Here is a 15,363-nt window from a genome sequence, read left to right on the forward strand (position 1 = left end):
TTATAGGAGGGGAAATGAGGCCCGTAATCTAGATAAATTTCTAGAAATGGGTGATACAGTAGCCCGCCCTCAAGACGTGTGGCGTTTGGTGGAGGAAAACAGGTGTGGCCACGAAACAACTGCATCTCATAACTATTTTGTAAAATAGAAGTAAAGGAAGTGAGAACATAATTGAAGGCGTGTAATTCGACTTGGAGTTAACTTCCTGTTGGGGGATTTAAAATTCATTCGGTTTTATCAGTTCTCCCCCTTTGTGTGCATCACGGGGTATTATTGCCTTTCTGATTTCCTGTCCTAAAACACTTAACAGATTGGAGTGGAAAGAAAAAGTGAACCAGATTATAATATTGTAGGATTGTTTTTCTCCCTGTTTTCTTCATTGCTGCTGCTGCTGCTGCTAAGTCGCTTCGTCGTGTCCGGCTCTGTGCGACCCCGTAGACGGCAGCCCACCAGGCTCCTTTGTCCACGGGATTCTCCAGGCAAGAATACTGGAGTGGGTTGCCATTTCCTTCCCCGGTTTTCTTCATTAGTGGTTTCTTTTTCTCACAATTTTCTAGTACTTAGGTACCAAGAACTTCCAATCAGTCCTGCTTAGGACAAGATAGCATCTGAGTGCTCTACAGATTTTGCTTTAAGATCATCACTTGGAGTTTGCCCTGATTCAGCCTTACCTTGTCTTGATAATCTATGGCCTGTCTTTGAAATTGTCTCATGAGATGTCAAAATTCGAACTATTTGCTGCAATACTAAGGATATTTTTGTGTTGCAGCCTCAGTGTATCACACCCCCTGTCAAGCCACCCCTAAATCAAACTTGAGTCCCTTTGGTTGGTTGTTTTGGTTTTGTACTGTGGGCGTGTCAATTCAGTATTAGGTTGTCAGTCTTGGGATAAAAATTATTGTGACTCCTAGCTCACTTAGCTAATTGATCTTTGAGGTTATACTCTGTGCTCAGATTGGTGTAAGATACTGTGTGTGTACAGTCAAAGGGTTTCTGGTATGCTTGAGGACAAAAGTCTGATTCAAGTTGACAAGTGACAATTAGAACAAGACAAGATAGCATCTGCATATTCTAGTTTTTGTATTGTAAGCACCTGGCAGTTTAGAGGTAAGGGAGATTGTTGAGGCTTAAAACAGGCAAAGGTAGCTTTGGGGAGCAGGAGGGACACAAACTGCTCTTGATAGAGTTCAGTTAGGAACCAGGGCAGTCTTGGTGCATGGAAACCACCAATTCAATATCTGTTGAATTGGAAAGGCAAGAAGGTGTTATCTTAAATTGACTACAAAATTTCAGGTATGAAAAACTGAGTATATTGAATTAGGTTGATAAATTTGTTTAAACCTTCAAGTCATTTAAATAAAACAGTTATTTTGGCCAGCCTTATGCTTAAGTCTGTGCATTCTGACCTTAATAAAGTTACCTTATCCTGTAGCTGCAAATAAGTTTCAATAGGTGACAAGATTAGTGGAAGGGTCCTTTATTTCTTAGGCACCAGGAGAGGGTCAGAGTTCTCCCATATTTCCTATGTGTATTTTTTCTTTAGCCTTTCCCTAATTCTTTTGGAATTGTTGGGGAGGAAAGGAGGAGGAGAGTTTTATGGTTTTTTATTTTTTTAGAAAGTTTTGAGTTTTTTTTTTTTCAAGTCTTTAGTTTATGGCTGAACTGGGTCTTCATTGCGGCACATGTGCTCTTCATTTTGCTGTGCTTAGGCTTTCTCTGGTTGTGGTGTGCGAGTGTCTTCTCTTGCGGACCTTAAGGCATGCAAGCTTCAGTAGTTGTGGCTTGTAGGCTTCGTTGCTCCATGGCATGTGGCATCCTAGGTCCCGGACCAGGGATTAAACCATGTTCCCTGCATTGACAGGCAGATTCCCAACCTCTGGACCACCAGGGAAGTCCCCAGGAGGAGAGATTTAATTGTCCTTTGGCAAACGAATTTTCTTTGCCATGGGTAAAGGTAGGAAGCAGAATTTACTCCAGGGACATTGAACAACCCAGTCAGTTCTGTGAATAGATCTGTGTTTGAGACAGTTCACCTGCCAAGGTACTTTGTGAAGAAAGTATAGGTAACTGGAAGGGGTTCTGTTTTTGTTTGTTTGCTTAAAGAAACTTGATTGGGGGAAATTAAAGGTTAGTGAGAAAGGTATAAAATTGTATGTAGGAGCAAACTTTAGAAATTTTTTAAATAAAATGCTGTTTCTACTTTTTTAAATTTAAAAAGGTAGTAAATTTTTTTCATATACAGTATGCCTACACTTTGTCCTGATATTTGAATAGGACACACACTAATGACCCCTTGATGTTAGTGTTCCTCAGTTGCAGACTGTGGAGAGGTTGCTCTGAAGTGGAAGTATGTAACAGCAAAAACACAGGGACATAGCACATATATCCTAAAAAACTTTAAGAACACTTTTACACTAAAGAAACAATAATAGTTAAGTTTGGTGTTTAGGGGGCATCATGCTATTTAGACCTTAGCTCTCGGAAGTACTCTGGTTTTAAGCATGGTTATCCTTGGTGTTTTATACCACCCCTTCTGTTCTCTGCTAACCTTTTTTGCTACAAAGAACTTAAACCTGTTTCATCATCTTTCTGCTTCTTTCAGATTCTGGAAAAGAAGTATTTTCTGGACTTCAGAATTTCAGAAGAGAGGTGAAAGAGTATATTGCATCTTTGAATAAAGTCTGTAGTCAGGGGTACTGACCAGATTAAACCACAGGTAAGGCTGTGTTCACAGTGTTACATTGAAAAATAAGGGGACCGCTAATAGCTTAAAAATTATTTAAATAATTTTAATTCATCTTTATAATAACATTTTGGAAGAAAATTTATTTAATATGGAAAAGAAAATAATGTCACCCACTATCCTGCTTCTCAGATAAATTATGGCTAACATTTTGGTAGATTTCCTTCCAATTTGGGGGGGGCAGGGTGGGTAACGTATATTTGGTTTTAAGAAATCATGCACTAATAACTATCATTTGTTTCCACTTTATAATTAGGCTATGAAAATTTTGTCATTTCATTAAAATTTTCTGTAACATAATTTTAATGGCTAATATATTATTTCATTATATGGTTCTGCTGTAGTATTTTATCCAGTGGAATCACTGGTCAAAAAGAATGGATGTTTTTAAGACTTCGTACAAAACAACAAATTGACCTATCCACTGACAGTGTACATCACACAGGCACAATTTTATATTTCTAAAATATTTAATATTTAGATTCACGAGGTGCAAAAATAAAAGTAATATAAAAAAATTTAGCATTCAAAATCTTCCAACTCTGTCACTGTCTATCTCACCCCTTGCCACCTCATTGGTAATCACTTTTTGAGGTGTCTGCTTTCCAATCTGGAGAAGGAAACGGCAGCCCACTCCAGTATTCTTGCTTGGAAAATCCCATGGACGGTGGAGCCTGGTAGGCTACTGTCCATGGGGTCGCAAAGAGTCGGACACGACTGAGCGACTTCACTTCACTTCACTTCTGCTTTCCAAACCAGACACCTTTTGAGGGATATCATTCTCTGTAAGACTGAGTGAGATTTGACTAGGATTGTAACCTCCTATAGCCCCACTGACTGTCAGCCCTTACAAAGTCTCTTAGCTACTTACTTTTGGAACATCAGAACACTTTGGTAAAGGTAAGAGTTGTTAATTGGCCTAGAGGTAAACGGCATCTTTGATTTCTATCCAGGTTCTATTAGTCATGTAAGAGTGAATTATGGTTTATAGAGTTCTGTGGATGAATAAAAAAAGTGGAACTGAATTTGTAATCATTCAAAAATGAAATATGAAAGTTTGGAAGGAAAGTGATAGAAAAGTGTGTTTGCTTGAGATTTTTGGACAGTGATGAATTAGAACAAATGTCCTTGTGTCCTGTGCTGACTTCTAAGTGCTTGGACAGTGAGAGATTGTCATTGGATTTTAAATTGACCCAATTTTGGAAGCTTCATAGATCTGTTTCTGTAAACAGATCTGATTTCAACATAGAAGTTAGCAAACAAATGTGGAAACACAAAGTCCATTAACTTCCTTCAGACTTGGTTTGTGACTTTGATTAACAATTAAAATTGCAGCCTGGATTGTGTTGGCATTTGCTGTCTCTTGCTAATCCTATGTATAGGAAAAAAAGAAAAAAAGAATGTAGGTATTTTCTCCCTGGGTAAGATGAAAATAACTCAACTCTAACTTGTGGTAGTGTAACAAGATCTCTTATCCCTTGTGGAAATAGGAGAGGGTGTCCCTGGGGAAATGGCACTGCCTGGGATGGGACCATTTTAACTTAACTACACTTCTAATGAGGTCCTTACTTCCTCTGTTTATTCTGTTGTATTACCATTTATTTAACTCATGATTTTCCTCCAAAATAACGAGGCAAGACAGTTCACAAGTGAACTCTGAGGTACTTGAGATCATCTATCACACCAAAGTCTTTGTTTTGCTCAGGAGCTGCTGGTCTGCTATTTCAGCCTTGCTTAGAATGCATCCTTTTCCAGCTTTCCTCCACCCTGCTCTGAACCTGCACCTATTGATTTATAGAGCTTGTCATGGCTGGTTATTTTTGGTTGGAGAGTGAAGAGAGACAGGGAGCCATGGAGGTTAATTTCAGTTGAATGTGGAAATATGTTACATTGTTTCTTTTATAATCTTTCTCAATTGCATGCTTCCCGGTATGTGTTTTCCTTTTCCATTTATTTCTTCTGCTAGAAAAAGTCAGTATTCATCTTTTTTTTTTTTTTAATCCTGTAAGAATTTATTCAGTGAACATTTCGTACTAGATCAATAGAGTAAAATTTTTGATAGCACATCTTTAATTAACAGTCTTTATTGGTTCACTTGAAGTCTGAAAATAAGGTTTTGTTAAGCTACCCTCCCATTTCTCTCTGGTGATTCTAACCTATTTTTTTTTTTTTTTTTTAGTATTTTATTATTTTTTTTTAAATGTAAATTTATTTATTTTAATTGGAGGCTAAATTACTTTACAATATTGTGTTGGTTTTGCCATACATTGACATGAATCCGCTACGGGTGTACACGTGTTCCCATCCTGAACCCCCTCCCACCTCCCTCCCTATACCATCCCTCTGGGTCATCCCAGTGCACCAGCCCCGAGCACCCTGTATCATGCATCAAACCTGGCCTGGTGATTCATTTCACATATGATATTATACATGTTTCAGTGCCGTTCTCCCAAATCATCCCACCCTCACCCTCTCCCACAGAGTCCAAAAGACTGTTCTAGACATCTGTGTCTCTTTTGCTGTCTCGCATACAGAGTTATCATTACCATCTTTCTAAATTCCATATATAAGCATTATTATACTGTATTGGTGTTTTTCTTTCTGGCTTACTTCACTCTGTATAATAGGCACCTCAATAGAACTGATTTAAATGTATTCTTTTTAATGGCTGAGTAATACTCCATTGTGTATATGTACCACAGCTTTCTTATCCATTCATCTTCTGATGGACATCTAGGTTGCTTCCATGTCCTGGCTATTATAAACAGTGCTGCGATGAACATTGGGGTACACGTGTCTCTTTCAATTCTGGTTTCCTCGGTGTGTATGCCTAGCAGTGGGATTGCTGGGTTGTATGGCAGTTCTATTTCCAGGTTTTTAAGGAATCTCCACACTGTTCTCCATAGTGGTTGTACTAGTTTGCATTCCCACCAACAGTGTAAGAGGGTTCCCTTTTAGTATTCATCTTTAGCCTGCAGAACTCTGCATGTCTGTCTGTATCTTTTATGTATCACTTCCACCAGCAAACCTTCTCTGACCCTCCTTCGTCTATTACCCTTTTCTGCACTTCCACAATGCTGTTTGTTTAGCCCTCATTACTGCACAGTTCACCCTGTATCACAATTAACTGTGAGTTCCTTATGGGGAAGGATTATATGTATCTTTTCAGACTTTGTTTTTTGGAAACAAGAATAAGCTATGTGATATGATGGATGGCACTCAATAGGCAGTTTTAAAAGGAACCTAACTAGTTCATAATGTAGGAGAAGCCTTAGCCTCAGGTCTGTCATAGGATTATTGGTCAGGAAGAGCTATTTCTTCACACAGAATATTTAGTTTTACAGGAGTCTGAAGCTGTGGTGGATTCAGGTAATTTTGAAATGTGAAGCCGATTCTCTTGTGGCAGCTTGATTTGTGTTGGGGAATGTGGTTGACGCATGTGCTTTTTTTTTTTTTTTCAGTGAAACCTGTTGACAGAAATTCAATCTTGATTAAGGGGTGCAGGAAAGCATCCAGTTCCACCCTGCTTGGGGCTCTCATTTAAACAGTTGGCTTTGGCCTGTTTCATTTCCCACAAGGCTTTTAGTTTTTGAAGGTTTTACATCCTAATATTTGTGGGAGAGGTGCTGTAATGAAGCAAGCAGTTGCCAGTAGTTACTTTTGGTTTTGTTCATGTATTTGTGCAGTCACTCTCTATTGAGGAGAGTCAAACTTCTCAATGGATATATATTTATTTGTTCCTTTTTTTTGGTAGTAGGGTAGAGGGGTGTACTAGACTAAAAGATGACTCAAAAGAAGATTTTTTGAAAAAGAGATCATTTTAAAAATTAGTATTTTAGTTTTAAATTTTTAACCTACATAAAAATTAGGCATATTTAAGTTTGAGCCCCCTTTGCCTTTTAACCCGCACTGATCAAATGCAGTTCTAGACTTCAGAGCACATCCCTCCTTGTGATGCTTGAGTAGTCCCTTTTACTCTGAACTGAGAGATTCAGACAAACCTCCATCTGTTTATAGCAAAAATTTATATGCAAGAGTACAAACTTAGAAAAAGAGAAATTAAGGGGTGATGTTTTAGTTTATGAGAAGATTCAGCTCCGAGCTTTCTTGGTATACTTAGAATAGGGTTTTTAATTTACCAGGGTGTTCTTTTTGCAAAACTTGTTAAAAATGCTTAATTTTTCTGTAGAGAATAGTTTATTTTTGCATTTGTCTAACAGGCTCCTCATTTTTGAAGGAATATTGATAGGAAAACCCTGTATATTATAGTGACCTCAGATTTTGTAATCCTATAGACCAAGTCTTATAACTCAGTACTGCTACCTGCCAGTTTGTGATCCTGCAGTAGCTTGGATCCTGGAGGAACTGAGTGAAGTCGCTAAGTTGTATCCGACTTTTTGTGACCCCGTGGACTATAGCCTGCCAGGATCCTCCATCTGTGGGATTTTCCAGGCAAGAATACTGAAGTGGGTTGTCATTTCCTTCTCCAGGGGATTTTCCAGAGATCAAACCTGGGTCTCCCGCATTACAGGTGGGCTCTTTACTGTCTGAGCCACCAGGGAGTAGCTGAGTCAGTTCCTTATTTGTAAAACAGTGATGATGATATTTACTTTCTATTTTGTTAATACAGTTTAAATGAGATAATTTATATGAAGTGCCTAGTAAAGTGCTTGTGCTTGGCCTGTAGTACACAATCAGTATTTGGAAGTTATTATCTAAATAATATTGTCTCTCACTCCTTGACATTTGATATTGATCTACATAAATATCTATCTTTAAGCAGATAGGAGAGGCAGTGGATAGTGTGGTGGATAAGGACACTCCCTTTAGGGCTTGTCTGAGTTCAAATCCTGGCTCTGCTACTTATGTGTATGACCATGAACAAATAGTAAATCTCTCTGTGCCTCAGTTTTCTCATCTGTGAAATTAATAATAGTAACCACTTTATAGAATTACTGTGAGAATTTAGTGGAGTTAATACATGAAAACACTACACAGTGTCTGCTTGTCATAAGTATTCAGTAATTAATAGTTATTACTATTTTTAACTTTGCTTTCCAAGTTTTTATTAGGTCAATACAAAGGATTTTATACAGAAACATTAACAAAGAAAATATTTATCATTTGGATATGTGAAGTTAGTATCCAGTTTATAGACCGTGTAAATGGGAAGCATTATTTCCAAAAATCAAAAGGTTTAACAGTTATTGCTGGATTATAAGAATAATACAAATCCCAGAAAACCTAATGACTTCTGGACTGTCACCATGGATTTTGGGGGATAATAATACTGCTTAACTAGCTCTTTAAACTGCAAAGATATGCATTGAAATAATAGAATACGAAAGTTAATATAGTGAAAAGTGTTCCCCTGACCCAGACCTCTCAGCTTTCTTCCCAGTCCCAAATGCTGTTAACACTTTTGTGTCTTCTATTCATGAGTGTACATTACCTCTTTCCTCTTTAACTTGAATGAGAGCATACACTTGTGCATTTTGCTTTTCTTATTTAATAGTTCTTGGAGCTCATTCTGTAGAAATCACATATGTAACATTATTTAATATTAAAGTTACTTAATATCTCAACATGTGGTTGTGCCATAATTTATTCAACTAATCTATTGGTAAAATTCACATATTCAGTTTTTTGGCTTTTATGAACAATGCTTTGTGAATATTCCTATATATGCATAGATACATGTTTATAAGATAAATTTCTACTTTTGGCAAGAACTATCAAAGAAAAATGCAAATTATTTTCCAAAGAGCCTAGCAGTGTAGCTCCATAATTTAAAAAGAAAAAAGGCTGTGAGGGGTTAAATTTGAATTCTTTCCAGGTAGTTTTCAGCAGCATGCTTTGGTGGAATCATGATTTTTAGAAGACTAAGTGGGATTGCTGCAATTACATTCCTGCCTCTTCCCTCCCCCTAGCTTTACTTGTCTTTGTAACATTCCTGCCTGGGAAGTCTTCCCAGTGACCTGGGTTAGGCATTAAGATCATGGGAATCCAAGATTTTCCCATGTCTTCTAGGATGTTTGTTCAAAGAATAGAAAAACTTTCTTCTTACAGCAGAGGAATTTTAGCCACTGTCAGTTGCTGGAGAATCTTCCAATAGGGTCCTTTGAGTAGAAATATGGTCAAGGAGAGGAAAGGTATCAGAAGGTCAAAAGGCAGTGATCATATCATAGCACTCAAAATACTTTCTTTCTTGTTTATGGGAAGTAGGTAGGCAGAAAAGTGGAGTAACTTCCCCATTGTCATATACATCAAGTAATGCCCGGGAGAGGCCTAGAATTCTGTATTTCCATGTTGGGATTGCTTAGTAAGGACCTATATGAAGAGAATTTTATTGTCTGAAGGTAGGTGGTTGCTGATATTTTATCATCACTGATCAGTAGCTCAGTAATATCTGTTACTCTCGGCCATTTACTCCTGTGTATATGATGACTGCTGTAGTTCTAGCCATTACATCTGCATTCAGGCAAGAAGCAAGGTAAAGGAAAAGGGGAGGAGCAAGGGCTGTAGTATATCTATATTAGGAAAGTATGAGTTTTCTTATGAATCCCTCAGCAGATTCCTACTTTGTTCTTATTGGCCAAACTGTCCCATGGCTGCTACTCCAGGCTTGGAAACTTGGTGATCAAGGGGGTGATTTCTGTCTTAGAGCACTTTTTACTGTTTTGATGGTGTTCAATGAAAAACATTTAATCATAGCTTGACTTAAGCCATGTTAACCTCCAATTTTCTTTATGCTTATAGTTCATACTATATGATTTAAATATTTATACCATCTTATCTTTAAGTCTGATTAATAGTCTTAAAATAAGTCTAGGTGTCCCTGATGGCTCAAATGGTAAAGAATCCACCTGCAATGCAGGAGACCTGGATTTGATTCCTGGGTTGGGAAGATTCCCTGGAGGAGGGCATAGCAACCCACTCCAGTATTCTTGCCTGGAGAATCTCATGGACAGAGGAGCCTGACAGGCTACAGTCCATGGGGTCATAAAGAGTCTGACACGACTGAGTGACTACTCACAGCACATCTTTTAAGTCTGATAGGCCTCCTGTCTAGATTTTGAATTCCTTTGTGTCTGAGACTAAATCTTGTACTTTTTGTGTGAGACAGTGTCTCATCCTTGAATATTAGTGAGAAAGGAGCTCCAGTATTATCAAGCCCAGATTTATGGCCACTAGCAAGTATGAGTGAACTGCTAACACATAGCTTACTGAGTTAAATTGAATAATGAAAGTAGAAATTGGGAAGTGTGAAAACTTAAGAATTGAGGATAATAAAGAATCCTCTATTCAGGGTAAAAGACTATGAAGACTGTCTCTACTTGGAAAGAAATACAGTACTGTTTCCTATGCAAATATAGACCATAACTACATTAACATGCTTCTCTAATTCATAGGGTGAGGGCAGATGATGTAGAAAACATATTATACTAAAGTCAGGCGCCTCAGTTCTAGATCAGATTCTTCCTTTATATAACTTTATGATATTGGGCAAGTCTTTTTCAATTTCCCTTACTTTCAGCTTCTTCTTCTAGGATGGGAATGATTGATGCTTTAGAGGATTGTTGAGGGTATTAAAATTGTATGTATTTAGTATTGTTATTTCATGGTGCTTGGCATGTGTAAGCACCTTTGGTACCTTGTTTTTACCATGATCATTAGTAGTAGTGTTGTATGATCCTAGAGGACCTCATTTTGCTTTATTTAATCTTTATCTATAAACTGAAAAATATAGGTGTTGTTTAAAACTCCTCCCAACTCCAAAATGTCATATTTCTACACTAAGTACTTCAATTGGAGCATTGTTATAAAGATACCTGTGGAGGTATAGCTTCAGTGAGTTCATAGGGGAGACCATGGGAAGATGATGTTCTTTGGTGCGTAGATTGATTTCACCATGTAAACCAAATAGAACAAATTCCTTCTGAATTACCCAAGTCCACTGAGAGAAATTACCCAAGTCCACTGGCCAAACCACCGAGCAACAATGAGGTTGCTGCTACTGCTAAGTCATTTCAGTCGTGTCCGACTCTGTGTGACCCCATGGATGGCAGCCCGCCAGGCTCCCCTGTCCCTGGGATTCTCCAGGCAAGAACACTGGAGTGGGTTGCCATTTCCTTGCATGAAAGTGAAAAGTGAAAGTGAAGTTGCTCAGTCGTGCCCAACTCCTAGCGACCCCATGGACTGCAGCCTACCAGGCTTCTCCGTCCATGGGATTTCCCAGGCAAGAGTACTGGAGTGGGGTGCCATTGTTGGGTGGACCTAATCTCATAATTTATCTCAGAGCATAAGTATAGTGGTATAATATAGAGAAAATGAATACTGAGGGCTATTAGTACCTGGAAGAGAACTGGCACACCTCTCTGTAACGCAAGGGAATATTACTCTCCTGAGGAACGTTTTCACAGTATGTGTCAATAGCCAGTGATTCTGTCTTTAAGAATTTGTCTTCAGGGAAGAATTAAGTATATATATACAGAAACTTAGCTTCATGGATATTCTTTTATTAGTATCTTTAAAGTGAAAGTATCGGGACAGTCCTAATATAGGGGATAAGTAAATTAGAACACAGTCATTAGTTGCTGATATATCTATATTGACATGGAAGATGCTTGCGATATGTGAAGCAGATTCAAAATGTCAATGATCTCATTGAAAAAAAAAAGTAAAAGTTAAGTGTGTGTATTTGTTGTGTGTGTAGAGAGAGATTGAGAGAAATTGTGTGGGTGTGTGAAGTAATATGGCATTGTGGATTTTTATGAAAGCTGTTTTTGTAATCTCATTTAAAAAATGAGCATGTATTTATAAAGGCTTAAAGAAAGTACTTAAATTAGCAAATGTGTATGTAAGTCATTAACTGATGTCTACTTCTCTTCCATGATACAGAATACTTTAAGTCCATGTCATTCCATAATGAAGACAAATGATTCATTGGGTTTCGTAGGGAAATTATTTGCCAAGTGAGTATAGCCTTTAGGCTATTACTTTCAGCTGTTTTTTTAACCACATTGGGTTGGAGTGGGGGGCTGACACGCCTACACAGGTTTCCACAGGACAGAGGACACAGGACACATGGCAGCTCTTCTGTACAAAGTATGCAGAAGTAAGGATGGGCCCACATCTTTTTTTTTTAACCTAATCTGCATGTTGTCCCTTTTATGTATTTTTAAAGATATTTGTCTTTATGCCCAGGAGTAGTATTTTTTACAAAAGTATTTTTAAAGAAGAAACCTGTACTTGGCAAAACACTATTGAGATTTTTTTACTATGTATAAGATACTGTTCTGAGCACCTTAATGGATGAGTTATACACAAGTGAGTAGAATTCATCCTTGTCTACAGGAACTTAGCGTTTACTAGGAGAGAGATCTGCATAGTTAACTAATATAAAATTAGATGGTATAAAAGCACAATGGCTTTGGAGGGGCAACAGTAGGTGAAAATTGGGAAAGATTTTAGAGATGATTGAATTGGACTTTGAATGATGAGTAAGATTTTGGCTGGTAGCTATGATGTGTTTCAGAAATTGGGTTATTCAGGGCAAAGAGAAAATGCATTGGATATGGATGAGACTGGAAATGAGAAAACGGTAGATTGAGGAAAATAAGATAATGAATGTAAAAGACTTAGCACAGTACATGACATTTTGTAGGTATTCATTAAATTTGGCCTCTTTCTAATTCCAATGTATTACTTCAAGGAGTGTTAAGTTACTGAAAAAGTAAACTTTACTTTTAGTGTGATTTGAAAAGTAAGGCCTATTGCCCAGGTTATTTTCAGAATTGCATATGTGATTGTAAAAGCAAAATAGGGTACCAATACCTTAGATAAATGTGCAGTCAAGTTTCTGAACCATTTATCTCCTTAGGAAGTGACCTGTTGAGAAAAGTGACACAAACGTTGGAAGTAACCTACTGTTTTGCACCAAGGGTGGAACACAATGTCACAAGTCACAACCTCTTATTCCTATGATGCTCCAACGGACTTCATCAATTTTTCATCTTTGACTGATGAGGAAGATACGCAACACATAGATTCCTGGTTTGGTAAGTGTCTGCTTTTCTAGTTGTTTTAAGGGATAGTGACTTGCTTTGTGCTGAGCACCTTTCAGAAGAATGGATTGTAGATAGCTAAAACATAAATTCCTTTCTGTACTCAGAGACTTTGTCATCATAATATGATAGAAATAGTTGAAATGTCCACTATTTTGGAAATGGACTATCAGTAGAAATCAAAGTTTTGCAGTTAAAAATGATGAATATTTAAGTTTTATGAACATATGGTAAAATCCGGTTGAAAAAAGTTGACTGAAATTCAACTACATGTCTATAGTGAGGGCAGTCACATAAAAACTTGCTTTGTTGTCACTGAGCATAGAGTATAACATCACAGCTGGAATGTTGACAGTGATACACTCCACCAGTCTTACTCAGATTTCCCCAGTTTCACTTGTACTTATTTTCATGTGTATTAAGTTCTATGTGATTTTATCACCTGCGTTGGTTCATTGATTTACTACCACAGTCAAGATATCAAACCGTTCTAACATCATGAGGATCCTTGTGTTCCCCTTTTAGAACTATATGCACCTCCCTCTTGCTACCTCTCCCCAGCTCTTTTTTTTTTTTTTTTAATTGAAGGATAATTGTTTTACAGAATTTTCCTGTTTTCTGTCAAATCTCAACATGAATCAGCCATAGGTATACATATATCCCCTCCCTTTTGAAACTCCCTCCTATCTCCCTCCCCATCCCACCCCTCTAGGTTACAGAGCCCCTGTTTGAGTTTCCTGAGCCTTACAACAAATTACTGTTGGCTATCTATTTTACGTACGGTAATGTAAGTTTCCATGTTACTCTTTCCATACATCTCACCCTCTCTTCCTCTCTGCCCATGTCCATAAGTCTATTCTCTATGTTTGTTTCTCCATTGTTGCCCTGTAAATAAATCCTTCATTATCATTTTTCTAGATTCTGTATATATGTTTTAGAATACGGTATTTATCTTTCTCTTTCTGACTCATTTCACTCTGTATAATAGATTCTAAGTTCATCCACCTCGTTAGAATTGACTCAAATGTGTTCCTTAAAGTAATGCTCAAAATTCTCCAAGCCAGGCTTCAGCAGTACGTGAACCGTGAACTTCCTGATGTTCAAGCTGGTTTTAGAAGGCAGAGGAACCAGAGATCAAATTGCCAACATCCGCTGGATCATGGAAAAAGCAAGAGAGTTCCAGAAAAACATCTATTTCTGCTTTATTGACTATGCCAAAGCCTTTGACTGTGTGGATCACAATCAACTGTGGAAAATTCTGAACGAGATGGGAATATCAGACCACCTGATCTGCCTCTTGAGAAATCTGTATGCAGGTCAGGAAGCAACAGTTAGAACTGGACATGGAACAACAGACTGGTTCCAAATAGGAAAAGGAGTACGTCAAGGCTGTATATTGTCACCCTGCTTATTTAACTTATATGCAGAGTACATCATGAGAAACGCTGGACTGGAAGAAACACAAGCTGGAATCAAGATTGCCGGGAGAAATATCAATAACCTCAGATATGCAGATGACACCACCCTTATGGCAGAAAGTGAAGAGGAACTAAAAAGCCTCTTGATGAAAGTGAAAGTGGAGAGTGAAAAAGTTGGCTTAAAGCTCAACATTCAGAAAATGAAGATCATGGCATCCAGTCCCATCACTTCATGGGAAATAGATGGGGAAACAGTGGAAACAGTGTCAGACTTTATTTTTCTGGGCTCCAAAATCACTGCAGGTGGTGACTGCAGCCATGAAATTAAAAGACACTTACTCCTTGGAAGGAAAATTATGACTAACCTAGATAGCGTATTCAAAAGCAGAGATATTACTTTGCCAACAAAGGTTCGTCTAGTCAAGGCTATGGTTTTTCCTGTGGTCGTGTATGGATGTGAGAGTTGGACTGTGAAGAAGGCTGAGCACCAAAGAATTGATGCTTTTGAACTGTGGTGTTGAAGAAGACTCTTGAGAGTCCCTTGGACTGCAAGGAGATCCAACCAGTCCATTCTGAAGGAGATCAGCCCTGGGATTTCTTTGGAAGGAATGATGCTAAAGCTGAAACTCCAGTACTTTGGCCACCTCATGCGAAGAATTGACTCATTAGAAAAGACTCTGATGCTGGGAGGGATTGGGGGCAAGAGGAGAAGGGGACGACAGAGGATGAGATGGCTGGATGGCATCACTGACTCGATGGACGTGAGTCTGAGTGAGCTCCTGGAGTTGGTGATGGACAGGGAGGCCTGGCGTGTTGCGATTCATGGGGTCGCAAAGAGTCGGACTGATCTGATCTGATCTGATTATTCCTTTGTGTATATGTTCCACAACTTCTTTATCCATTCATCTGTTGATGGACATCTACGTTGACTCCATGTTCTAGCTATTGCAGATAGTGCTGCAGTGAACAAAGGGATACATGTGTCTCTTTCAATTTTGGTTTCCTCAGGCTATATGCCTAGGAGTGGGATTGCTGGGTCATATGGTGGGTTTTTTTCTAGTTTTTTAAGAAATCTCCATACTGTCTTCCATAGTGGCTGTATCAATTTACATTCCCACCAACAGTGCAAGAGTGT

General features: G+C 38.2%; 1 protein-coding gene across 9 annotated transcripts in view; it reads left to right on the forward strand.

Moving 5' to 3' along the window:
- Nucleotides 1-15,363, forward strand: part of TPX2 (TPX2 microtubule nucleation factor) — a 57,820-nt gene that overhangs the window by 784 nt on the left and 41,673 nt on the right. For 4 of the 9 annotated variants that reach the window (XM_070381550.1, XM_070381551.1, XM_070381544.1 and 1 more), the window contains exons 2-3: nucleotides 2,603-2,716; nucleotides 12,627-12,804. In XM_070381550.1, the coding sequence (XP_070237651.1) occupies nucleotides 12,699-12,804 (106 nt within the window). In that variant the 5' untranslated portion in view covers nucleotides 2,603-2,716; nucleotides 12,627-12,698. Of the gene's footprint in view, nucleotides 1-402; nucleotides 480-2,602; nucleotides 2,717-11,644; nucleotides 11,719-12,602; nucleotides 12,805-15,363 lie in introns of all 9 variants that reach the window. The other 5 variants (XM_005887911.3, XM_070381549.1, XM_070381548.1 and 2 more) reach the window with 4 other exon arrangements.

Source organism: Bos mutus, chromosome 13 (genome assembly GCF_027580195.1).
Source record: "Bos mutus isolate GX-2022 chromosome 13, NWIPB_WYAK_1.1, whole genome shotgun sequence".
NCBI lineage: Eukaryota > Metazoa > Chordata > Mammalia > Artiodactyla > Bovidae > Bos > Bos mutus.